This window comes from Melospiza georgiana, chromosome 2 (assembly GCF_028018845.1).
Source record: "Melospiza georgiana isolate bMelGeo1 chromosome 2, bMelGeo1.pri, whole genome shotgun sequence".
Classification (NCBI taxonomy): domain Eukaryota; kingdom Metazoa; phylum Chordata; class Aves; order Passeriformes; family Passerellidae; genus Melospiza; species Melospiza georgiana.
Window position 1 is genome coordinate 51,436,853 of NC_080431.1, and position 26,150 is coordinate 51,463,002.

General features: G+C 36.0%; 1 protein-coding gene across 1 annotated transcript in view; it reads right to left on the minus strand.

The window, feature by feature from the left end:
- The window catches only part of VWA8 (von Willebrand factor A domain containing 8), a 182,782-nt gene that overhangs the window by 76,255 nt on the left and 80,377 nt on the right, over positions 1-26,150 (minus strand). Inside the window, exons 21-25 of the mRNA XM_058018846.1 lie at positions 21,160-21,236; positions 9,064-9,139; positions 8,290-8,425; positions 6,868-6,987; positions 4,456-4,661 (exon numbers count right to left, since the gene is read on the minus strand). Coding sequence (XP_057874829.1) covers positions 4,456-4,661; positions 6,868-6,987; positions 8,290-8,425; positions 9,064-9,139; positions 21,160-21,236 — 615 coding nt within the window. The remainder of the gene's footprint in view (positions 1-4,455; positions 4,662-6,867; positions 6,988-8,289; positions 8,426-9,063; positions 9,140-21,159; positions 21,237-26,150) is intronic.

A 26,150-nucleotide genomic window follows, 5' to 3' on the forward strand; every position in this document is an offset into this window, starting at 1 on the left:
TACTGTGTTTTCTCTGTTCTTCTCAGTGAAATCACAACCAACACACCAGCACCAAGCTATCTAATTTACTCATGAACTACACTTTCACTTCCCTGCATTAGGTACTGCAGAATCCTTGGTCAAGTACTTCAAATAATATTCAGTTTTCTCTAGAAGTCTCCAAGTATGTCTGCAGTCTTCTGAATCACTGCATAACTTCTGTCATCAGTACACTTTTCTGTAATGAATTGCATCAACAGTTCCATGCCTCTTGTGTCAGCTGGACATCATAAAAAATTTCCTGAGGTACAACAGATGGCTTCTGGGAGCACAAGCCACTTGTACAAAGGTCCTCTACTTCAGTTATTAAAAAAATCACAACTCTCCTGCTTCAACCAGAACAAATCCAATCCCTCTTTAATAACTGTTTGGACAACTGCTTACTGAAGAAAGAAAATGACAGCTCATTTAAAGGGAAAGAAGAAAAAGACAAGAAAACCCAAAACCCAAAAAAAGGGCTGACTCTTTGGGGATTGAACTGAACATAAAAAAAAAAAAAAAAAAAAAATTTGGTTTCTATTGATTTTTAAAATGACATTACTAGACAAAATATTGACCTTTTATCAGTCTGTCTGACTGTCATTCATTGATTCTTCCCCTTACAACTAACACTTTTGTATGTACCTTAGATTATTTTCAGAACTTAGATTCTTGGCTATTCTTTAAAATAGTAAGTAACATAGTTTTTTGCTTTCAACAATTGTATATTTTTATTTGTACACTGTGTGCTTTATTTGATGGAGAATTTGACTTGGTGAAAAAGCCATGTATTTTTGGATCTAACATTCCATGAGGGTATGTACTGGTACAGCCTGTGTAAAATCTATGAGCAAAACTGTGGTTTCCAGTAGAAATCAAGAATTCAAATATGTTATACCCATTGAGGTCTACTGTACTTCTACCACTGTCCTGAAATGAAAGTGATAAATTATCTGGTGTTCGGTCTGTAATGAGTCCAGACTTTTTGTTTTACACTTCTGCCTTGCATTCTCAGTAACGCTCGCTTCCCGATGTATCTTGGTGCCTTCAGATATCTGTTTGTTCCCCTGCGCTCTTGGTTTGCCCCTGCACCTACCCCTACACCCTTTTACTGAATGTTGCCAGCTCTCTCTGTTCCTCCTCAGCTGTCCTTCAGCAGGGCCAGAAGCACCATGTCTGGCTCATCCTGAGTGACAGACATACTAATGGATTAACCAGTACTCGTGTCTTTAGTGGGCAACATCTACTGCCAAACGAAACAGCTGAATTCTCCCCCTGCAATTTCAATCAGTTCCTCTCTGTCATATAGCCACTGATTCTGATTAAACCAGCAAAAACCTAATTATCTTTGAAAATTGATAACTGAGATCCATTGTGACTGTCCAAAAGGGTAAAAGGTTATCAGGCACAAAGTGAGAAGGGGATATAAACTGTTATTTGATAAGCCTAGTTTCCTTTTGAGATTAGGCTGAACATTACAAAAAGGCACTATCTTACCACAAAAGCTTACTGAATAGGCCTTAAAACTTGATGACGAGTAGACTTCAGGGCCAGAAGGTTTCTTAGGCATTTACTGTTTGAAAACTGTTATACTAGTGCCTACCATTAGGAAGCAATCTCAGATATAAACAAGAAAGATAACCAAGAAGAAAAAATCTCAGCTTTCTGAAACTAAAGAAGAATTAGCAAAAAAGCTATTGCCATTTTATCTAGACTAATGTGGCTTTCCTGATTAGCATCTACCAAGGTCTCATGAAAAACAGCACATTAGATTGCAGAGAAGCAGTCACAGCATACCTTGGTTAAAGCACCTTATGCTAACCCAACAGAGCAAGGGCAGAGTTTCTGAGCTTACCCATAAGCTACTATTAACATAAAGACTTTTGACATTTGACAGTCTGAAAACTGGGGCTGAGCAAGACAAAAAGGCTGTATCAGGTCACCTGCCAGCTAGAGCTGCAAGATCTAAATTCCTGATACAGAATGTGAGGAGAAAAAGTTGCAGCAATCAAGTTAGGTACCTGCATTAGACAACTCTTCCCATGCTTGCAGTTTTGGGTCTTCAAAATAGTTTGGTGTCTCAAGCATCACCAAAAAAACCTTTCCCTAAGAAAAAGTTAATATAGAAGCAACCTAGGTCTGAACACAATGTTTAAGCTACAACTAAATTACTACATGTTCCCTACTTGCATAGTCTTTAGGGGAGGATAATCTTGTAACTGTACTCTCTATGTGTATCCTAAATGCTGAAGATCGCAATTAGTCAGAGATTAGCCTATCAATTTGCTGATACCATAGCAATCAGTATATTTTTAACTGACTAGTCCTGATGCTCAGATGTGCTGTCAGACAACAGTAATCAAAAGCACCTTTTTCATCCAAAACAACCTTTTTTTACACAAGGAAAAAATTCCAAAATTATGTGAAAGAAATCAACACAATAGTACAAAGAGAGCAGGGCTGTGGAACTGCTGTAAGGGAAATTGTTTAACAACATGACTAACTTCCCTCCTTCCTTCCTAAGGACCAGCAATATTATTGACTCATTTCCCTCCTTCCTCTTTCTTCTCTACCTGAAGACCTAAAAGTTTCTTACTTTGGAATAACCATTATGTTTATATTCATTGTTTACATTTGGCTACTCACAGTTTTTTATTATTCAGATTGAAAACCAAGTTACAGTAAACAAAATGTTCTATTCTTGCTAGGAGACTGGGATCTTGAAAATAAATGTTACAAAACAAGTCAAACATGCATGTTGGAGAGCTATTTAGATATTTACACTTTCAAAGAGGTGAAAGCTTAGCAGATGGGAAACTTCCCCACTGAACTGCACCCAATGTCCAGGTTGAAGTGACCATACTAATCTGCTTAAGTGAGGGAGACAGAAGCAGACAGTAAGAGCCCTTAAGACAATTAGCAATACAGCTCTTTCAATCTCCAGTTAGATACTGTCCACACTCAAATAAAACAATAATTAAGTCTTATGTTTTTGCACTGATCACTAACAGAAATCAGTACAACTTCAGGTTACTTGGAGATAGCTGATGAAGGAAAGAAGCTAGGAAGGCAGGAAGAGCACAAAGGTATGAAGACAAAAACCAGCTAATTTAACAAACGCCCTAAAAAATTAGCTTCTCAGCAGCACAGCAAATATTCCTCAAGTCTGTAATTCTTCCACTGTCATTTTGACTGTAACTGTATGTTTAGAGATCAGCATGTACATGTTCTATCAGCTTGGTAAACAAATACCTATCAGCTGGTAATGGATCCTAATAGACTGCTCTGCTTATGTGTTTATCTGGATTCCTCAGCCTTTAGGTCTGAATCTTCTTAACCCTTAGCACAAAGTTAGAGAGCATTATTTTTTCTTTCTATTATTGATAACATAGGAGCACCAGTTTGTCTTGAGATCTTCTCACGCTCTAGAGACCACAGAACATAAAAATCTATACTCTCCACAAATCTAGATGAAGATTTTTAAAAGTAGTAAATCCACCCTTCAGGATCTGAACATGTGTGAATATGTACATGACCACAAACACAAAACTATCATGCAATCCTGTTATACCATGCAGTATAAAACACAGGAGCAGTAGATCCAAATTTGTGAGAAATTATATTCTAATTGTATTAATTACATTCATTTCCACTATTTTTTAAAAACATATAGGACTCAATAATTCAAGAAATGGTCTATAAATTAACAAATGACCAATTTTAGAATTATAAACTGAATAAAATAAAAGCGTTGCTATTTCAAAGAGCATTAAGACACTTTATATTTCAAATACTTCAGGCAAAAAAATCCTTCACTTTATAAAGACAGAAGTCAGACTTTACCGTAATATTTAAAAACCAGATCATCATTAAATCAGAATTCAAAATTTTGCAGTTAAATGTGTGTAGGAAGTAATAATGAATCCTACATATTCCCTTGCTGAGTTGTTATCCATCTAGCATTTTCCTTAGAAAAAAATCCACTACAGATGTATTATTGTTAGGCAGCAGGAATTTGTATTTTTCACAGGAAAGGATTAAATCCACAAAATTTATAGAATAGCAGAATAGAACAGTTGCACTGTCCTGGAAGTATTGTATGTTGAATATGGAGTTTTATAATAAGGGCCAGTATGAACATTGCACACAGTATTCACAGTATGCAACTTTTTTCTCACACAGTAGAAAAACAGATTTACAGGTTTTTTTTCTATCGATAAATATGCAGAAAAAATATCTGCCCATGTACATCTGTGATCCTTATCCTCTGACTATCTGAACATCTTTAATATTATGCGTCTTTCAAAATGTAAAGTGCTTCACAAGAATTAAATAAAAATGCATGAACAATAATGGCATCTTCTTTCTGAAACCTTCAGGCATTAAAAAATCAGTATTGATGACCTCAAGCTTTCAATTAAATGTGATGTACTGTACCTGTAAATGTTTTACAATATTCACTACTTCTCTAGTTGAATAGGGGTAGTTAATAGTTCCTTGGTCAGCTAAGCTCCTGAGCTCTCCAAAAGCAGCTACCAGTTTCTGCAGAATCGCCTCTGGAACATCGGGACCATATTGTTTAAGCATTGCCAGTTCTGACTGTGGTTTGGGATTATCAACAGCATGGCAACTAAAAATGTCCCCTACAAAGAAAAAAGAAAAAGCACAAAGTTAGATAATTTATAAAGAAATAGCATCCCAACAGCCCCTTTAAGTTTAACACTGGACCTTTAATACAAAAGATATGACTCAAAAGAATGCTGAGTACCCAGTTGCTGAAACTGTGAAAAATGTGAAGTACAAGCTATGAGGAACATTGAGGTTTCTGGAAACATAGAGATCTCATCTGTCATTTTAATGAAGCTGATATCATGAGGGAGAAATCAACTTCAAGAAGAAACAAAAGTCAAATGAATGCAGGTGTAGGGGGATAGAACATAAGTAAATGAGGGTAGTGTGGAAAGTAATCGTACCCCCTAAAGAGTTGCAGCTGGGTTAATTATTAAAGATTAGGAGCAGGCCTGATTTTAACAGGCCACAGCTGTAACCAATAAGAAGAGTGGTGTAAAAGAGTGGGTTGGTTGGTTGAGGGGAACTGGAGTCAGTTGGCTGCCGTGAGGACAAGGAAGAGTCAGTGCCTAGAGGAGATGCCTATAAGAAACATCACAGAGGTACAAAACTTCAGCAATATGGAACCCTTGCAATGTAATGATAATAGAACTCTTGCACTATAACGTGCAGGAAAAAATAAGAGAAAAAAGATTTTAAGAAAACATAACTGGTTGAATTGAACTTATTTTTGAATTCCTTCAAAACACCACAGAATTCAGGGAAATCTTGAACTGCAGGAGGGCCCTAATGCAAACCCAATTAAAAGGTCTAGAGGAAATACTGAACTTATCTTTACTCCCTGCCTGCCTTGAAGTATGGTAAGAAATTTGGCAAGATATTATTTCCATACATTGGCATTATATCGATACCAAACATATAATCTATAAATTGAGTTTATTCACAAAAAGTCTCTGAACTGTTGTACAAAACTTTGCAGAAGCATGATTGGATTCTGCAGAAAAAGGACGAACTAAAAGCAGAAGAAACTCTAAGCTGAAAAAATAATATCAATATAGAACCCCAAAGACTCAACCACACCTCTGCCATGCAGACCAAGAGCAGTAACGCTGGGATGATTTTGTTTAAAGGGTCCATGTAAGGAAGGAAACTAGGCTGTGAAAAATAAACACAACAATAAATTCTTTTGGGGCAACGTAGCTTTGTGAAATTCAGAGTCAATGAGTTTCAGACAGAGAATGTCCATTCAGAGGGAACCTCACCTGAAAAACAAAGAACTATTAAGTAGTATGGAATTGGGTTTGCAACTGCTTTTTTGAGTATATTTTGAGTAGATTTCTTACAGATTAAGCATTATGGCCAAAGTTAACAGGCAAAACCACATAAATTAAGGTTCCTGCATATCAATGGCCAAGCTAACACAGATAATACAGTCAGTGGAGTCTGGAGGGTATTCAGTTCACAGCCATCATGTAGCAACAATGCTAAAACCTTGCCAGAGGCCCACTTAGACTAACAGTGGGCTATACAGGCCAAAGAATTCTTCACCACTTGCCCCTGTTCAACTTAATTTTGTGTTTTTGCTGTGAGATGAAGCTCTAGGGAATCTTTGCTGACACACAGAATTTCTGAGACCTAATAAGAGCTTTCTAAACTAAGGCTTCTGTTGATATGAATATCGTTGGTGTGAAATTTGGACAGCTTTACCTGATACTGAGATAAATTCAGTATCTTGTCAAACATACATATTTTACTAAGACCATATACATGGAGAAGCAAGATTGAGAAGCGGGTAGCACAGTGCTAGCAGCAAAACATACAGTAGCCTTTGCTACTGAAAGCAAAGAAAAGAACCATCCATCAAGCTACCGTCTCTTGTACCAAACAGGACAGTACCCAAGCTGTGGCTTGTTTGATATGGGAAAAAAAATAGTGAGCAGTTGAAAGAGCTGTCAGATGTCAAGTTTACAGTTAATTTGTTTGGAGTATTTGTATGCTCTATACACTCATTAACAAAGATTTCAATAATCTTGTCCATCCAGATCCCATAAAACAAATTAGTTTTAATACAGATGATCACATACAGCTTTTCCATTCAGGGCAAGTTTGGGCACTTTTATTAAGATACATAAATTTACATTATAGCCTTAATGTCTTACATGACATAAAGTATCAATCAATATGCATAAGGTCCCTTCTCCTCATAAAATCTAATTGATTAAGACAGATATTCTATTAGTCAAGTCTATTAAAGATCATAAATTAATATGAATCACTTACCTAATGTGCCAAAAAAGTCATTACCCAAGAAAGGAAACCCAGGCCTATTTGCCAGAACTATCATTCTAAAATCAGGATGAATAACTATTACATTTTCTCTCCCTTCTACATGAGCATGATCTGGAAAAGAAATAAAATGTATTACTTGCATATTTAAGCTTTGCAATACTGAATGAATGAACATAATTAGATTAGGTGAAGAATTCTTAGAATTAGAAGAAAAAATCTTCTAATTTAATTACATTCCTCTTAGAATTAGAAGAACAGTCACCCATCATTCAACTGAGTTTTCTAGCATTCATTTTGAAGTTTCATAGTCTGTTTCACAAAAATTTAACCAAAGTGTTTAATTGAAAAAACACAAAAATGCATCCACTGTTCTTGGGGTGCAGACTACCTGTTTTCTTTATATTTAATTTCACTAAAATGGTGAAGCCAATGGTAATAAAATGTGATTTTATATAGGTCTGACACTATTTGATCTGGGAAGACAGGATCGAAATTCCTCCTGGTTACTACAAAATTTGTGAGAACATAGAGATACATTATTTAACACATGTGAAGACTGGTTCTCCAAAACTACTCAGACTGGCTCCATTCAGAACCTTGTTCCCTTTCAGCATGATTCCAGTGGCACATGGTGTTTGGGAATCCTTTAACTGCCTCTAAAAAAAAACTACAGTAATAATTAGGACTGGCTAGAAAATATTTTAGAATAAGCCCACCTAAAGTTTATAATGACAAGCAAAACTCAAGTGCGCCATGTGAGTATTGAATGACTGCTACACTCAAACATTATTTCCCATATTGTTAAAATTAAACTAATTATGTAAAGTTTAGTATCGAGTAGCATCAAGAGATACCTTCAAACATAGCCTATTTTTGAAAAATAATGAAAAATATTTTTTTCATGGAACTCAGATGAATTAAATTCCATCAAATTACAGATAGCCTCATCCTGCAGGATATATTTAAATAATGAAGTAAGCATATAATCAAGTAAACATATGCAATATTTGATCAGATAAAATCCTTTACAATTTGAGCACACATACATAACATATCTTCCTTCTAGACCTGATCCAGTGATACCCCAAATGTCCAGATGGGCATAACCAAGATCATAATTTTCTCAACTAGATCTTTATTTCTTATGGTGAATGAGAAGCAGAGAGGTCAAAACTTTCTGGGTTAAGATTCTTTATAATTCTTCAGCAAAATTCACAAGAATGCTAATTTTAAAAACCCTTAGTGACTATTGCAAAAGTAGCAGAGAAAATTACTGTAAATTCTTTAATTGTTAACTTCTTAGCAACAAACTATTTATCCATTTGGAATGGTCTGTGTTGCTACTGAGCAACTGAAAACCAGCAACATGTTACATTTTACTGTAAATGATGAAAACGCTTTAGCTCTACTTACTGGCAACAATTCGCCTTCCGTCTGACAAAACCATTTCCCCACTTTCTACTAAAGTTTTTAGGATACAGGTAACATTTGTTGGTGCTTTGTCCGCCTCATCAATTACCAAAATATGGCCAAACCTCACTGCTTTTACCTAGAAGAGAAAGGAATCATAACATCACTCCTGGCCAAAACCCTGCAAGGAGCTGCATTACTGGTTTCTCAGTGAGCAGCAGTGACACCTCAGTGGCACTGAGACAAGAAAGAGACTCAGAACAGGGACAAGCTGTGGCCAAACCACAATAGAAGGAAGAGGAGGCACGTGAGACAAGAAAGTTGGGTGTTTCCATTTCTCCTGGATAGGGATGGAAAGCGAGGGAAGTGAGCAGCCTGACTGAACGACTTGGAGTGCAGACAGACGTGTAAAGCCAGCTTGCATCTAGACTTTCAACATGTAGCTGAAAGAACTGAAGAATGGCTGTAACAGCTGTTCAGAGCCCAACTTAGCATGTAGGTGTGAGGTGCTGCAAAGGAGAAAGAGGCAAATACCACTCTACCAGTTAAAATGTGTCAGGTTAATACTAAATTATTTTCCATACTCATTTTGTATGTGGGGACTCCCAAGATCATCATCTTATTCACATTTGGCACAGCAAATGTGACCAATGTGACCCAATAAAAATTATTAAAATGTTTATTACTAAACTCACTCACTGGGCCATGAAAAGTCAAATTACCAACAGTTTAAATTAAAAAAAAAATCCAAATATAAATTCAAATGCTTCTACTGACCAGCGGTGAATCTTCATATATTATAAGACCATCCTTTACAGAAGGTTGTAGGGTAAGGCTTTGTACAGTGGTATCCCTGAAATGTGGAAAAACATATGGTATTAATTAAAAATACAGGAATGTTAGTTACAATAAAATACAAAATGAATGAATGAAAAATTGAATAGTCTCTTTCTAAGAGGAAAAAAAAATTTTTTAGACTATTGAATAACTGAGAACAACAGTGTGTCCGCTTAATAGTCAAATGTGAATATCCTTGCCTCTGCCAGGACTTTCACAGTAGTTCTCCATTTCTCATAAACCCTGAGAACAAAACCCCTGAGAAGAGAACCAGTATTTTTTGTATGCAGGCACATTAGTGATGTTATTATTTCTAGTTAAGTATGCTGAAACCGTCATTTTTGTGACAAACAGCAATTGTTACTCTTTTAGCTGTTCTTCTCCACATATCATCATGCAAAAAACCTACAAACAAACAAAACAACCTATCATGTGGATTTCTTAAAATTAATTATTTTTAGTTCTAAGCCCTGCTGGCTTGCTACATTTTATATAATGACCAGTATAATCTCTTAGATGGGACAGACACTTCAGTAGCAGCTTCTTTCTGAAATTTGATTTGTCTTTGAATTGCTGAATTACCTTTTCTTCAAATGTAAAACAGTGCTAATTAAAATCTGTAATGAGAATATTGCATAATCTTCACTATTTAATCTATTTTAACCACCACTGAATGCACAGATAAATAAAAAAACAGTTGCAATTCAGAAAGGTGAAGCAACAGACATCACCACAATGGATTCACCTACAGAAATTATGTCCATAACCCAGGGGAAGTTTGATTGTATAAAGTACTCGCCCAGACCTTTGTCATGATCTGTATAACCAACTCTGTTTCTGAACCCACTTTGGGCTTCAGATGGACCAATGAGCTAGAGAATAATCCAGACCTGGCTCATGATAGAATGTCCCAGTGACTCCCATGCTTTCATGGGCAACAGGAAATTCAATCTTAGGGCAAGTTGGTTTTGCCATCCCTTTCCTCCCATATTTCAAAATTTGGATTAGTCTGTGTCAAAAGAATAATGGGCTGATCACAGGACAAAACTCATCAGGAAAACCTCTCTTAACACTGCTTGAGATCCACATACTGGTCCATTAGTAAGGTTGGTAACCTTTGCACTGTATGTAATATTTGATACAACAAAAATCTCTTACCTTTCACAGCTGTGCTGTGTAACAAAAATGTTTGCTTAAGCCTAGCTGACTCACTCTTTCAAAGATCCACTTAGTTCTATCTTTAATTTTGCAACACCTTGTAAAAACCAACAATTTTGATAAGCTCATGGGTACAGGAAATCAAACAGTACTGTTAGCAGTACTATTAAGTGGCCAGCTTCCAAACAGTTTTAAACTGAGAGGATAACTTGCACATTTCCTTTATTTGAAACTGCTGTCAGCAGGATTTCTCTCCCTAATCACTAATAATTTCTTGTTTAGTTTTAAGCCCACAATTGATTTATCCCAGTTTCCATGCACAGAAATAAAGCAGAGGGCAGAAAGAGAGACTTCAAATGTTTAGCTACCCGATCTGAACTTTAATCTAGCAAGGGAAAGGTTACAAAGATGGGACCACATTCAATTCAGTTAACCCTGTCACAAGTAGGGAACCCTTCCCCAAATAGTTACATTAACATTGTATTCACTTGCAACATATAATTTATTAAATCATTAAAATAAGCAGTAGCACTAATATATTATCTTGGAAATCCTACTGTGGACACAAAAACAAAGCTTCTGTTGTCATCCTGTGTGTCTAAGCAATTCATACGCTGGGCAGAAAATCAATAACAGATCCAAAAATAACAACAAACCAGTGATTTTTTGTTTCTTGAACACACATTATTTAGGGACTAAATTTTCAGATTGTATGTATCAGCCTACCTCCACCATCAGTTAACATTTCTAGTTCAAGCCCATATAGTTGCAGCAGCAGAAGAATTTTAAAATGTGTAAACCAAATGCTAGAGTATTTGAAGGTCACAGTCACAGGTACTAATTAGTCAGAAATAACGCAAGGAAAAATGTTCTGAGGAATTAATACAAGGTTAAAAGGGGAAGAATTTGTCAAATTTGAACTGTGATCTCTTTAAAGTAATAGAAGGGTGAGAAAATGAGAGGACCCGAGGATAGGCCAAAAATAACATAAAGGAAGATGAATTACAGGACACTTTACAGATCATAAATTTGCACTTAGGAGATAATGAATGAAAAACAAAAAAGTGAACAAAACACATCAGGAAATGAATATCTCTAGTGATGTGCTGTCACACAGGTGATGACACAAGAAAAGACAAAAATGTGAGATGATTTTCTACTGTAACATGAAATAGTACCTTACTTTTGCTGAGCAAGTTAATCCCCTGGCTCTGCAGAGATTACTTACAACCCCCTAACACGGAATACAAAATTCTGCTTAGTATTCCACAATAATCAGCGGCCCACACAAATCCTTAGGATGATCTCATTCTTCAGAGAAGACAGAATTGACATATCTTTTGGGAAAATAAACACTACAAGAGTTTACTGTTCATTTAAGTGCTATGACAAAAGTAGCACATAAAAAAAAAAAACATACAGAAGGTATCAAACTAAAATAAAAATTGACATCTATCAATTGAATCTACCTTCTAATTTTTTTCTTATTTTATCTTTCTTCTGCTTCGTTGATAGTTGGCCTTAGTATTTAAGGAAATACATTGGGGGATTTGCAGTGTATTACAGAAGTTAAATGTAAGTCAAATATTAATTCCATTGCCTTGATAATTTAAGTGCATGTGAAATTCCTGTATTTGCTTAGGCTATTACATTCAGACATGTATGAATGGTTTTACAAGGGTTATGACAGATCAGTATTATTTTCCTTTCAGAATCATATGCTATACACTTATATATCATTAATTTCTGTTCTTCAGAAACCTACCATGACCCAAACACAGTAAAGAATGGCTAAAAAGAAACTGTCTCCTTTGGGTTTTTTCTTAAATTTCCGCTTTTTAATGAATTACGTAAATGTAAAGGCACTGAAATGTAGGAAAAACAAAAACGCACTAAGTCTGAAATATTTTTGAACAACATAGCAAGCAGCATTTCCTAAATGCAAAATATATCTGGCACTCAAAATTCCCTCAGGAAAGCAACTAAAAACTCCAATTCACTTTCACTTAGTAACAATAGCACCTTAATAATAACTAACAGGCTCTAACAAAGACATGAATACCAAAACCTCCCAATTTCATCACATTCAGCAATTAAAATAGGTCTGACACAAAGAAGCAAGACGGTAGGAATGTAGAGGGAGAAAAACTATCTGACATACAGTCATCTTATTCAACTGAACTGATTTTATCTCTATCTGATTGTAAAAGAAAAATAGGAAAAACTCACTAATATCTTTCTAAGAATGTACTTTTATCAAGGAAGCCCTTCTCACAAGGGCTCAATTTAAAAAGAAAAAAAAGAGAAGAAATATTTACTACTCAAATATAGAAACTCCTCTGACATGACCACTCAATTCATAGTAGGACTTCTGAGAATTCTTCTCACGTTTTTAATTAGCTCCTATTGCTGTCTTTTATTTATTTTTTGCTACTGCTGCATTTTTACCCTAAAGGCAGCTATTTTTGAGGTCTGCAGACTGACTCCAACATACTGCTGTGACAGTTTCTGTTTCACTGACAGCAACGCCTTCCTTCTGGAGAACAACTACGAACTGTGTCAGGAGAAGTTTCCATCAACTAACTCAGAGAGTTAGTTGTTATCCTCCAGTTTAACAAAAGGTGCTCCAATGATTTAATTGAAGATTTGAGTCCCCAGGAAGGCTTGTGCCCTAATACAGGACACAGTGTCAGGCCCCAGCTGACATCACAAACACTCACATTCCCTGGAATTACTCCATCTTGACACGTGCAGAAGAATACAGTCCTGGCTTTTGTGTGTACTTACACTGAGGCTAAAAGGGTAAGAGATTATTTGTGCAAGGCAACCTTGTGTTCTAGGGGTCCCCTGCTCATGGCAACAAGGTTATATAAACCAAGCTCGGGTTTGGCCTCCTCCTGATTCACCACACAAAACTTCACAGTGGTTAAAAGGAAAAAACAGAGATGTAGAGTGTATGCTCTAGAAATTCTTCTTCATTTCTGTGAGGCATTTTTTATTAAATACCTATGGACCTAGATACATATTTCTACATGTCAATCAGACATGAATATACCCATCTGCTGTGACCTAATTTGAAAGAGTATTTGAAAAATAATTAGTCCAAAGGCCATTTGAAGCTGTTAATTGGTCAGTTAATCCACTCATGGATTATCCTGATGAAGAGCAGACAATCCCAACACAAAGAATCAATCTGCACGATTTTGACATTTACAAATTAATTTCTTTAGTCAACCCATCACAGAGCCACTGCATTGCATGACCTGACTGCTATGTTTAGGAAATTCTGAAATATCTGAAAAGCCAACCAGATGTCTCATTGCTCTGTAAAAATGACCCTGTAAAGGCTTTTTGACTTATCTGTAGGAACTGATAATTAAATTCACCTTTTTTTTTTTTTTTCTGCTATGCTGTTACAGCTACTCAGCAGGACATAAGTTTGTTTAAAATGCAAGAAATTATTTTGACTATAAAGGTACTCATTACTCAGTATGACTGCAGGTGGCAGAAGAAAGGTCAAAGGGAATTATGCTTAATTCATGGTATATGCTTAAATCTGAAGTTACACAATTACTTGTATGTGATCCATCTGCCAAAACAAAATACAAAATTCACTCACTCTAATCGTAAAATCCATAAATGGGGAAACACGACACCCTGCAGCTTCCCTTATTGCTTGTAAGAATACATTTAATTGAGTAAACAGTGAGAAACTCTTATTTCAGCTTTAGAGGAAAATGAAACAATAGGGTCTTCTAACCTGAGCTATTTCTCTGTAACAGCCATGCAGCAGGATATTAAACCTGAATTCAATTCCTACAAAAAAAGAAAAACTAAGTAGCTTTCTAACACCTGGAATCTGACAATAAAAGAGCTAGTCAGCCAGCTTATGAAAAGCTAACATTGGAAATAGGGGCCATTGGCTGGCATGAAATCTTGGAAGCTTTGCATTGCAACTCTGTATTGGCTGAAAAGGTATTTAAGAAAACAGGCAAAAAACAAGTAAAAACTATAAAGACACCTATAATATAGTCAATGCACTCAGGGCTTCACAACATAAATCTTCATGACAAAAATGTATCATCTTATTACTTATTTCCTAACATGAGCAACATAAAGAATAAAGCACACAATATAAAGTACAATATTAAAAGAAAATAATCTAAACATTAATGACACATGAGTCATGAGGAAAAATTACCTAGACTTTTGTTTTGTGGCTGCCAAAACCAAAACACAACATCTCCCCTGCCTTTGCTGTGCTCAACTGAACTAAACCAGTGCAGCTATAGAACACTTCCTTGAACAGCCCACTACGGAGATGGCTTTTCTGTATTGTTCATGTTTAAAAACAGACCTGCCGAGCTATATCAGCATTTAAGTTATTTCATGTGGTCATATATTCTTTCAAGAGATGACAATCAAATGCAATTCTGAGAACAAGTACAATATAATTCTAGTATCCACCTGTATCTTGGGCAAAGGAAGCTGTTTCTTCTGAAACAGCTTTTTAAATTAGAATTTTAAAAACCTGAAGTCAATAAAGCTGAAAGGGTAGTTTTAAATTATGTCAATAAGGGAAACAGATAATTGGATTTTATACTTATTACATGTGCTGAAAAAGAGGGAAAGAAAATTAAGATGTAAAGATTAATGGACAGTTTGTAGTAAGTATTGCTTGTAGGGACACCGTAAGCTCATTTTCCTACCTCAAACTCCGCATTAATTGGATTGTTAAAGATCCCAGCAAAATTACGTTTCTTTTGAAAAGGATAACATATGCAAACACAGGTAAGTTTTGGAAAAAAAGATCATCAGATTACTGTAATTTATTAGGGAACTAGAAAAGGCACAACACAAAATGTAGTAGATTTTTAAAATTAACCCTGTATCACACTTTTCAATCATCAGTCACTAGAATAAATATAGTAACTCTGACAGGAAGATGTGATATCAAATCAAGATGTTTTAAGCAAATTCTTTGTAAAGAAATGCATTGGGACACATAGAACAAGGTAGTGTAATATCTTGAGAGAGAATAGTAAGATTATCAGATACAAAATAGAATTTCAAAGCAGTTAGTATTCCATTGACAGTGTCAAACATCACATTTACAACAATGATAAGTTGCTGCAGTGTATATGTAAATGCTTAGAAAAGTAAGTTATCTCAACTTGTAAGAAAAAGATATCAAATGGAGAACTAAGACTTAACATAGCTAATTTAGGGGTAAACATGTTTTATCAAAAGCTGAAGAAGAAAACTTCCTGCGGTCTCTATTTCAAGAAAAGGTATCACATCATATTTACAAGCCGTTCTAACATTTTTGACTTCATAGAGAACAACCCTCACACACTAAAAAACATTCCCTCTTTTTGCCATATGACTCTATGAAGATTCATATTATCTTTTTTCACAATAAACTAATTTCCTAGAAGATTATTTTCTTGAAACATAGAAGGAGAACAACGGAACGAAACTAATAATTTAGCATCTGCAGATTCACTGAGGTTTTGAGCAGCAGAAAATCCATTCATAGCCATTAATAAATTATTGATGTAGATTACACTTCAGTCTACACATCAAAAGCTTCTATTTCTGTAAGGGATGGTGATGTTCTTATGCAGATCTATACACTGAAAACATTAGAGTTGAAGTTGACTAATTTTACTTATCATGACTTCAGTGGCCCCATCTTTAGTAGCTCAGAGGAGGGATCCAGTTCTCCCACTAGTTCTCAAGTTCCCATCAGAACAGAAAAGGATCAGTAGTGTTTACTCCTGACCATTTTCAATCGTATAGAGGAATGGCTGTGATAGGGGGCAGAGGAGACTGAGCTCCAAATTTTGCATTTGCTACAGCTAATCTGTCACTGACACAGCATGAAGCTGGAAACATAATGGAGAAATTTCTGCTTAACAACCACTCATTTAAATGTGTATCATAACAATAAATAAATATTCTAGAAGTTATCAAATTTAATCTCATTAACACACTGTTCTGAAAACAATATTGAGTCTGAAGCTGTTTCTTAATTCTCACAACTTTAACTACTGTTCATACTAACACATTTGAGCATCAGCTAAGGACAGTGCAAATGGCTTCCTTCCATGCAACAGCCACTGCTGGATTATAAAATTTTATAAAGATAAGATAAACTAATTTTAACTTTTTTTTTTTGGAAGACTACAACATTACTACAACACACCTAGAATAAGAGCTAGGGGTCATCCAGCTGCTACCTTGCAGAAATTGCTAAATCACAGAATCAGAATGGTTGAGGTTGAAAGGCACCTCTGGAAGTCATTTAGTCCAACCTCTCTGCTAAAGAGGGCCATGTAGAGTCAAGATACTCAAGACAGTGTCCAGCATCCAGATTTTGAATATCTCAAAAAATCAAGGAGCACAATGTACACCAAACTTTAAAGAAAAGGTTTTGATATACAAAAATGAACTTCATGCCTTCCTGAACCTAACAAACACGTTTCTTCGAACATAGATGTTCTGCAATTAATTTTATGTACAGGCATCATCAAGACAGAGAGATTTTTGTTTGCCATCAGAGCAATTAAGAGCACAATTCATGATGGCAGATGGTAATTTCAGAGATTTCATGTTACTAGTAGATATTTTTGGCTATGTGGCTTAAAGCAAATCCGACACCAACAGAACAGCGGTGACAGCTTTCCCAGGTCTTGTTCTTCCCAATATTTTTCCAGTTGTTTTTAGCTGCCTAAATTAGTATATGAAAATAAATTACATTTAAATATTTATTTTATTTTTTATGCTTTTGTATTAAGCATAGCAGTGTATTTTTTTAAATTGTGATGAAAGCTAAGATCAGCAACATATGACTCCAAAAAACTCAATGCATATATATTAATCCACATGCCTCTCCACATTTAGCACCTAATTTATACCACCACAAACTACCACAAAAATTGTGTCACTAAAGTTTACACGTTCCTAGTCAGAACCTAGGCTTTTAGGAAGCTTTCTATCAAAAGTCTCTTCACAATTCCCGAAATCCTCACAAAACCAAAAAAACCCAAACAAAAAAAAAATCCTTCCAAAATTCCCAAACTCGAGCAATAAATCAAGCTTGAACTGAAAACAGAAGGATAAATGCTGTAGTTCTGTATATATAGTCATCACAAAAATAGTAATTGCAAGGAAGAGAAATCATCCTAATTGAAACATAAAAAACAGCTTGAGAGTATGACTTAATTCCAAATAGATGCAAACGTAAATGTTTAAATGACAGATAAAGAACATCTTACTCCAGCAAAATCATCCTTTGTGTAAAATTAGTTAGCAATTTGATGATAAGAGAAATAAAATTAATCTCTTTGATCATATCAAAGGAGTCAACTATTTAGAGTCCATGATACTCTCTTCTGACATTTTTATGTAGGAGAGCTGGGAGCTTACAGTTTTATACTTATCTATTGCTCTCATCAGTGCTAAGAAGGATTTTACAGTCTTAACAGGGCACATTTTCTTGCCTGAGTCTCCTCTGAAGTTTTTTTTCCTTTCTTTCTGTGGAATCATCTTGGTTTTAGAGACTGTGAAAGTCAAAGCAAGATATCATGAGGGAATTAAAAAAGAAAGATATAATGAAACATAAATATACAATAAGGAAAAATAAAGCAAGATATCCTTGTGAGGGGAAGCAGAGGAGCATGCACTGATCTCTTCTCTGTGCTGACCAGTGACCCCAGGGAATGGCCTGAAGTTGTGTCAGGGGAGGTTTCGTTTGGATATTAGAAAAAGGTTCCTCACCCAGAGGGTGGTTGGGCACTGGAACAGTTTCCCCATTTAAGTGGTCGCAGTGTGCCCAAGTCCAAGAAGCATTTGGACAATGCTCTCGGGCACATGGTGAGACTCCTGGTCCTGAGTAGGGCCAGCAGCTGGACTTTGAGGATCCTAGTGGTTCCCTTCCAACTCAGCACGTTCTATGATTATCAGTTTCCATGAAAATTATTTCCCTGATTTAATGAAATACTAATTTAGTCTACCAAACTTAACTTCAGATTTTTGTGTAGAACCACTGGAAAATTCTTTCCACAGCACCCACAGAAGAGATAGCAAAAGCAGTAACAGAAAGGTTCATAAAATAATGAAGCTTTCCAGAGTTCATTAATTTAGGAGCAACACACATAGTCGTTACATTAGCTTGGAGAAGATCAAAGTTTCTTTCAGTCAGTTTCTTAGTTACTGCCTGTAAAACCAGTACATGTTTAATTTCTATAAGAACTCTTAAAAGTTCTTTGATATAAAACAAAATAAAGCTGTTGTTTATTCTGTAACATGTAGCTGGTGTCCTGGGTGAACAAAATGGAGACACCCATACCAGGAGGGTAAACAAAAATTTGGAATTTCTCTGCTGAAACTTATTCTTGTAGGAAAGGAGGGACAGGGAAATCCTGGCAGATGGAAGTTCTTCCTTAACACAGAAAAGCAGTAAAATGTTTCATGAGTGCAGTCCTAGGAAGAGGCTGTGCTGAGCCTGTGCCATATTACCTGTTTCCATAATCCCACAATGAAAGCAATGAGAGAGCCGGTTAACTCCTGATCAGCTGCTAATATTAGGAAGTATGCAAGAGAAAGCAGCCAATTTTTTTAATAATTCATAAATACACTTTTTTCTTATTTTCTGTCATTATTGAATCTAATTGCAACTTCCTTCCATTAAGATTTTCTGCTTTATGGTATTAAAATGATTGATAAGACTTACAAATTTCAAGAATATAAAACTTCTCAACGAGATGCTGTAGGAAATGTTAAGAGAAGGGATTTATAGCCTCTATAAGCAATCAAAACCTTTAGGTCAGGCTGACCCTTCCCATGTGAATCAGTTGCAGAGCAAGTAAATACAGATGTCCCTTTTCCTGTCTTTTATCTCCTCTCATCTTCTTGAAGTACAAGACATAAAATGTGAGATTTTAAAATGACTCCTGGTAATAGCTTATTGCCTCTAAGGCAAATACTCCCTGCTTGAACATCATTAAACATATGTAGAGTTAGAACAGCAGAACTCCTTACACTCTTTCATCAAGACAGTAAAAACACTCCAAACCAACAAAAAACCCATCCAAACGAATTTGTCAAGATCTATAATTCAGGTATACAAGCACCATTAAAAGCATTATATTTAGAAGTGCTTTCCTTGGCATGCTTAAAGGTACTTACAGTAGCTAGCTAGGAAATCTGAAGAAACACACAGGACTATCAAAGATGAAGTACACATTCTAGAATATTTTCTAAGAAAGTATATCTATGCCATAAGCTACTGACTGAATCTCCCCCACAAAGTATGTAAAAGCTTACTAGGAAACCGTTTGGGTATTTTGTAAACTTGCTCTTACTTTGTTTTGAATCCAGAAGAGTGCACTAACAATACTCTAATCCTTGTTTAAACACCCTGTAAAGTATAATCAAAATATTATATAGACTGAGTTCTTCACACAGCATTTCAAAATACTACCCAGAAAATAGAAATTTCTGATTTTGCTATATTCATAAATTGTTTTTCTATAATTACATAGGACTACTCATAATTTTCTGCTTCATTTTCTACTTCAACCTCTCTCCAAACCCCTGTAATCACAAGCAGTACCTTATAGAGACTATAGAACACTGTATTGACAAGACAATAAATGCACATTTTTCTTCCTAGTGATGTCTCAACTAGCATGTAGAATTTATACGTTCTACAGCTGCATGAAAACTCCAAACATGGTGCTTATACAATGTTCTCCTGAGCTATATGAATTCATATTAAGCACTGTTCTGCCTCATCACTGGAGAACACACAAAAGGACAGAAATAGTGCAGTACTTTGTGACATAATTGGGATTGGCAAAAATCACAGTGTATTTTATCCAGACAAAGTGGGTAGCTGTTCCAAGCAGGAAAGTTAATGCAAAGCTGAAAGTAGGAGGTCACAAAAGCAGAATTTCATGTCGAACTGATGGAAGTCTAGAATAAGTAGTATAAAGGAGAACAGCAGTAGAGAAGTTATGAGATAGAGCTATCCAAGTATCAGGAATACAAGTACAAGACACTTGAAGACAAAACTCTGGGTGAGAAAGTGGGAGACAAAGTGTTACAGAGACAATGCTGTTAATGGGCAAAATACCAAAGATCAACATTTTCATTAGCACTATTTAAAAAACAGTGATTATGGAAAGAGACAGGGTATGAAGCTAGGAAGTTGAAGACAAAGAGATAAAGATTAGGAACAAAGCTGAAATGGGATTCAGTTCAATTGAAAATGAGTCTTCTAGGTATATTTATTCTTTCTTTCCATTTATTAGTTTCAAGTTCATGTTATAAAAAGCAGGCAGATAATTTCCTATTATTTCAGCTTTTGAATTGTTTTCAGTTGGTTTGTTGTCTTGAAGTCTGTTTTTTAGCTTATGATGTAATTTTCTAATCCAAACTCTTATGGGTGAGAAAGAAATACATGCACTTAGCAGGAGTGCCAAAGGAAAAAAGCCAAAAAACCTTTACTATGTAGAACGTTTCTTGTCTGATGAGTGATATACTCAAACAGTTTTTCCCTCACACAATACTGCATGCTAGGGAAATCTTTCCAGAAATGACAGCAAAATATTACTTGTTTTTTGAACAAAGTTTAGCATCAGCACACTTCTACTTCCTCGTGTATCAAACAAGATGATTGCACCACATTCTTGTACCCACTCCTCAACCTGTCAGCTTATTGCCTCTGCCAGACACATTCCTGTGGTCCGTGTGCCACTTAGGGGGCCTTTGTTCAAACACCAAAAACACATTAATTTCAGAAACATGAGTTTTAATAACATGAGAAATTTGATTAAAACCAGAAAGTATGGAAATCTAACACATTCTTACCTGTGTAGCTGTAAATACTCTCTGGGTCTGTTCAAAAGGTGAAGGAATCTGTCAACAACCTTGTTTTTCCCAACTCCCTGCAGTAAACAAATATAATATTAAGACATAATACAGATGTACATACTTACGAGTTATAAAGACAGCCAAAATGTTTAAAATACTCTCCATACTCCTTCATAGGTAAATATAAGTTCAATCTATTTCAGAAAATTCTGAACACAAGTTGATGACATGTATTTTATTATATATATATATTCACAAAATACTTATCTATCTTACTAGAAATAACCAGAAATAGGATTGTGTCCCTAGAGTTATGTCACACATGCTATGCATCCTTTAACTAACACAAGATTTTCCAGCCTTTTTGTTTCACAAAGGTATTGCAATGTCAATGCTAGGAAGTCGTCTTGCACTTAACAGGCAAAGTTAATTCTTGGTGGTCATAGGACACATCCTGTAACTGTCACATGGAATTTGGGCACAGCCTTGGTAATAGTTGCTGATCACATTCCACTGCAGTTACAAAAAGAGGCCCAGATGGAATCAGAATTCAGCTGTAGATAAAACTGATCTCTAACTCTATTGAAGGATGTCTGCACTAGCAAGCTGTGGAAAATGATGGCAGTGAATTAGGTGTTGGCAATGCCCCGGTGCGCCCTGTCCTAAACGTTTTAGGAACTGATATTTCAGTCCAGGTCTAACCTAGTCCCAGGGAAGGCATTATCAAAGAGCACAAATTAGGTGGGCTACTGGGGAACATCCACTTTACTGTCATCCTAAGAGAGATGGATATGTACTGAACTGCAGTAAGGAAATTCCCTTCAAAAGTACATTCTAGATCTGGTCTGAAATGTTAATGTAGATACAGACCAAGGTGACAGCTCACATGCAGAAATTCTTATCCCTACAGCAAGTAGGTGGCTGCAGGAAGCTCCGAATGCCAGTGAGAGTGCTACAGGTAGCAAAGAAAAAGGAAACAGCAGAAAGAAAAACTCAATCATAGACCACCCAAAAGTTGTTTGACAAGACACTATCCCTCTGCTGAGATTCTCACTCTGACTGCATGAATGTATCTAGTAGTCCACACCAGTGTAAAGAAGATAAATATAACCCAAAGAAAGATTAAAGAGATTAGATTAAACCAATTTGAGTTCTACTAATCTGTTTCACTTGACATTGAAACAGAATAGGAGCCTTCAGAGCTGCAAGTTATGACATTTATGACACTAAGTTCTAGCTGAGTGATGCTAACTGCCAGCTGCTGAATTGCAAACTGTTTAAGCTTCTTAAAATGGGACCACAGTCTCTCTTTCCTCTGCTACATTTGTAAGAATGGAGAATCATGCACATATGTATAATGAAATCACAGGAGGAGAGTTCTCACCATGAGAGCAGAGGAAAAAATACTGCAGAGGAGACAAAAATAGAACTACCTATATTCTACTGCAGACTTCACTCCCACACAGAAGAGCCAACTCCGTTAATGCTTTGCCACACGCCTCCTCACAAATCTACTTCAGAAGAATCTACAGCTTTATAGAGGTGTAGTAAGAAGCTGCAGCACACTTAACACCTTTCACAGTAGTTTCTGAAAACTGTCACCTGAAACAGTTTTCCACTGCTGTGAAAGGGGATGCAATTCTGGTCACAGGATCTTGCAGGAACTTATAGGATATACCCATTTGGGAGAAAATATTCAAGTTCAGAAATTTTATCAGTGACATTCAAAGCAACCAGAAACAGGCTAAGAATTCCCTAGTGGCACACACAGACAGTTTTATTCACATATGTTTCTGGCTACTTTCAGTCAGATCATAAATGGGTGAATAAACAGGAGCATTTCTAATGTCAAGCACAAAACACCCATGCTGAAAGCAGCTTCCTTTCCTAAGAGAGCTAAAGATGGCTGGGCAGATGTCTGCACAAAGTTTCTGCACTGATTGCAAGCAGACTGCATATCCTGTTTCAGTGCAGAGTGGGACTCCAGCCAGTTGTGGCAAGTACAAAGATGATGAAATATATCAACATACTGAATCAATGGAAAACATACTTAATATTACACAAAGTGGTTACTGTAATTAAAAAGAAAAAAAATTAGTTACCAAAGTAACCCAGTGAAGTCAATGGGAGCTGTGCCGTGACCACATCTCACCCTTTCTTCCTTTTTATCTGTGCATCTCCCCACACTCTCCACATATTTCCTTTTATTTAGGTATACTTCAATTTCAGAACATCATACATTTTTAAAAGGTGCATGCAGTATTTAAAAGCCAAAAGGCATTCTCACCAGGTTTTAGCTATTATAAACAAGTTAACATTGCCTAACTTCTAGACTAAACTGCTTCAGAGGGTACATTGTGTGCCTTCACAGAGGCTGTGGTGTACCACATAAAATCTTTGGTTGGCAACAGTAGCTGCAGCAAAGTTCTCCTCAAAGCTTTTTGATTCCAGCCCTCTACATTCCTACTTCATGACAAGTTACCATTCCTCTAGGTCTCAGCTACTCCACTGAGAAGTTACAATATCACAGAAAGGAAGGAAGAGACCAAAGATATTTGGAAGGCTCTTTAGCACTATTAAGAAACTCCAAAAACCAAGAGTTTGGATGAATTTGTTCCTCAAGTACTATGCATTAGTGTAAAGCCAAAACCAGCAGGTTTGTTACAAATTCACCTTACCTCCATGGGATAAAGAGTACATGTACAGTAGTCTTCTTCAGGCGAACAAGAAATGTGGAAAATGCTAACACATTTTGGAAAAATAAAAACCAAACCAACTCTAGTTACAGGCAGCCAAGAAACAAGAAATTACAAAAATGGCAACAGTCACCTCCTTTGCCCTTACTGCCAAAGATCAAGCTGGATCTTCTGGACACCCACACTGCTAGCAACAAACAATTTAAACAGGAATAACCTGAACTATCTTTCATATGAACATACTAAAAGATTGAGCTGAACTTGGACTGGATTCAGAACATAATCTCATATAATTTTGCAATTATTGCAGGCTAAGGTAACATTCAGAGGACAAGCCGGTTTGCCATTAACACTTGCTGTGTGCTATTTATATACACACTATTGCAGTTACTTAATTTAACAGAAATATAAACATATGCTAATTAGAGAGAGAAGAACATCTGTGTTGGTGTTTCAGCTGAAGAGAATAAAAATACTTCAGAAAGCAAATATTAGACAATTTTTCCTCCATCAGACATATGGGATAACTGAAATAGAAAAATGGGAAGTAAATATCTGCACTAATGAATAACAAACAAGAAATTATGCAATTAGAAGGCAAAATAATCCCTTAGTTAAAAATCCTTCTAACTGACACTGTAAACACTTGCTACCAAGGATGAAATGGCCTAATTTCCTAGCACAAGCTGCAGTTTCAAATATAAACAATATTGTTGTTATAAGTCCCAGGAGACATTTTGCAATTCAGAGTGCAGAACTGACAACTGAAATTCATCCCTTGCACAGCCCAAATAAAGACAATAAAGTTATAGTCCAAAGGAATTGGACCCCAGTTTTTGAAATTAACAATCTGCCTCTTCAGAAAAAAAAAAAAAAAATCTAAACCAGGATGCCTCATTTTTATTTTCTTTTAAATGATTTGCAGGTCATACTGAACCAACAGCACAACCATGTTGTGCTGTTCAGTACTGCCCTTTAGCTGAAACAATGCAATCACATCATCTCCATATGAGAACACCTCTTTCATTACAAAAGAATGAAACAAATTTTGAAACTGGTAAAAAAGCAGTTTATCAGTTTTTCACTTCAAGAAGTTTCACTTTACAATTAATTTTAAAATTGCATTATTAGAGAACGAAAGACAAATTCGAGTTAACAATTTTAGTACGCAGAGCCCTCATGTCAGGGTTCTCAGTTTCTAACGTCACAGAAAGTGTTGTATTATCATTATCACAGAAACTTTTCACTGAACAATGAAAATAAAGAAAATGAAAACACTTTTCATAATGCTCTGTTTCTAACCCTGGGTCTGGCACCAAACCACCTTTCATGGCTACAGCTTTTGTGTTTCTGTTAACAAAGACATTTGCAATGCATGTATTGCTGAGGCAATTATGGCTGAGGCTGTGATGTTTAGACCAGAGGATGTCTCTGGGTTTCTAAAAAAATGTTCTATTATCACCAAAGCAACCCGCAGTACCTATCCAGAATTATTTCACACACTCCAGGTGTTGAGAAGCCCTGCTTGGAATAAATGTGAATAATGCATTTTAATATCTGCAAAAGATGTGCCACCAGCAGACTCTAGACATTGCTACCAGAGGACCACTGCAATCGACCCTATCACGGCTACCTTGCTTGAATGTTAGCAACAAGCAACAAATTTAAATACAAAGCAGTGGTGATTTTAACTCCTGCCCCAGATGCAATCTAAATATTCATCAGTTACAAAAGTAAATGTTCTGTGATTCAGGATCTGATTTTTTTTTTTTATTGCAAGTTTATCATCTGGGGCACACCAAAATTACAGTGGCAGCAAAAGAAGAAAATTTCACCGTAAGAGTCAACTTAATTCCCTGTTAGGAATCATGAATGGAATACTTTGGATGCATCTCTGACTGTATTTCCAGACAAGCTTAAGAGCTGATGCCTTTTTTTGACTTTAAGGAGAACCAGAGAGCTGTCAGGCTAAATACAATCATTGCATTTCCAGTGAGGGAAGATAACTGTGGTCCAATGGAGAGAAGCATATGAAGGAAAGAATCTGTGAGAAGTAGTATCCAAAAGAAAAATCAAGTCATTGTTTATTTTTTAATTCTGGTTCTCCAGTTTAATGTGTAAAGGCAGAAAGCAATACTGTAAGCAGAGACACATTTCAGAAGCATGCCTATTCTCAGATGTGTACACACTGACTGCACCAAGTGAAAGAGAATATTTTCCAAGTTTTCCACAACTGTCATACCTAATTCCCTAGACAAGAAATATCACTGTATTTGGCCCAATTTAACTCAT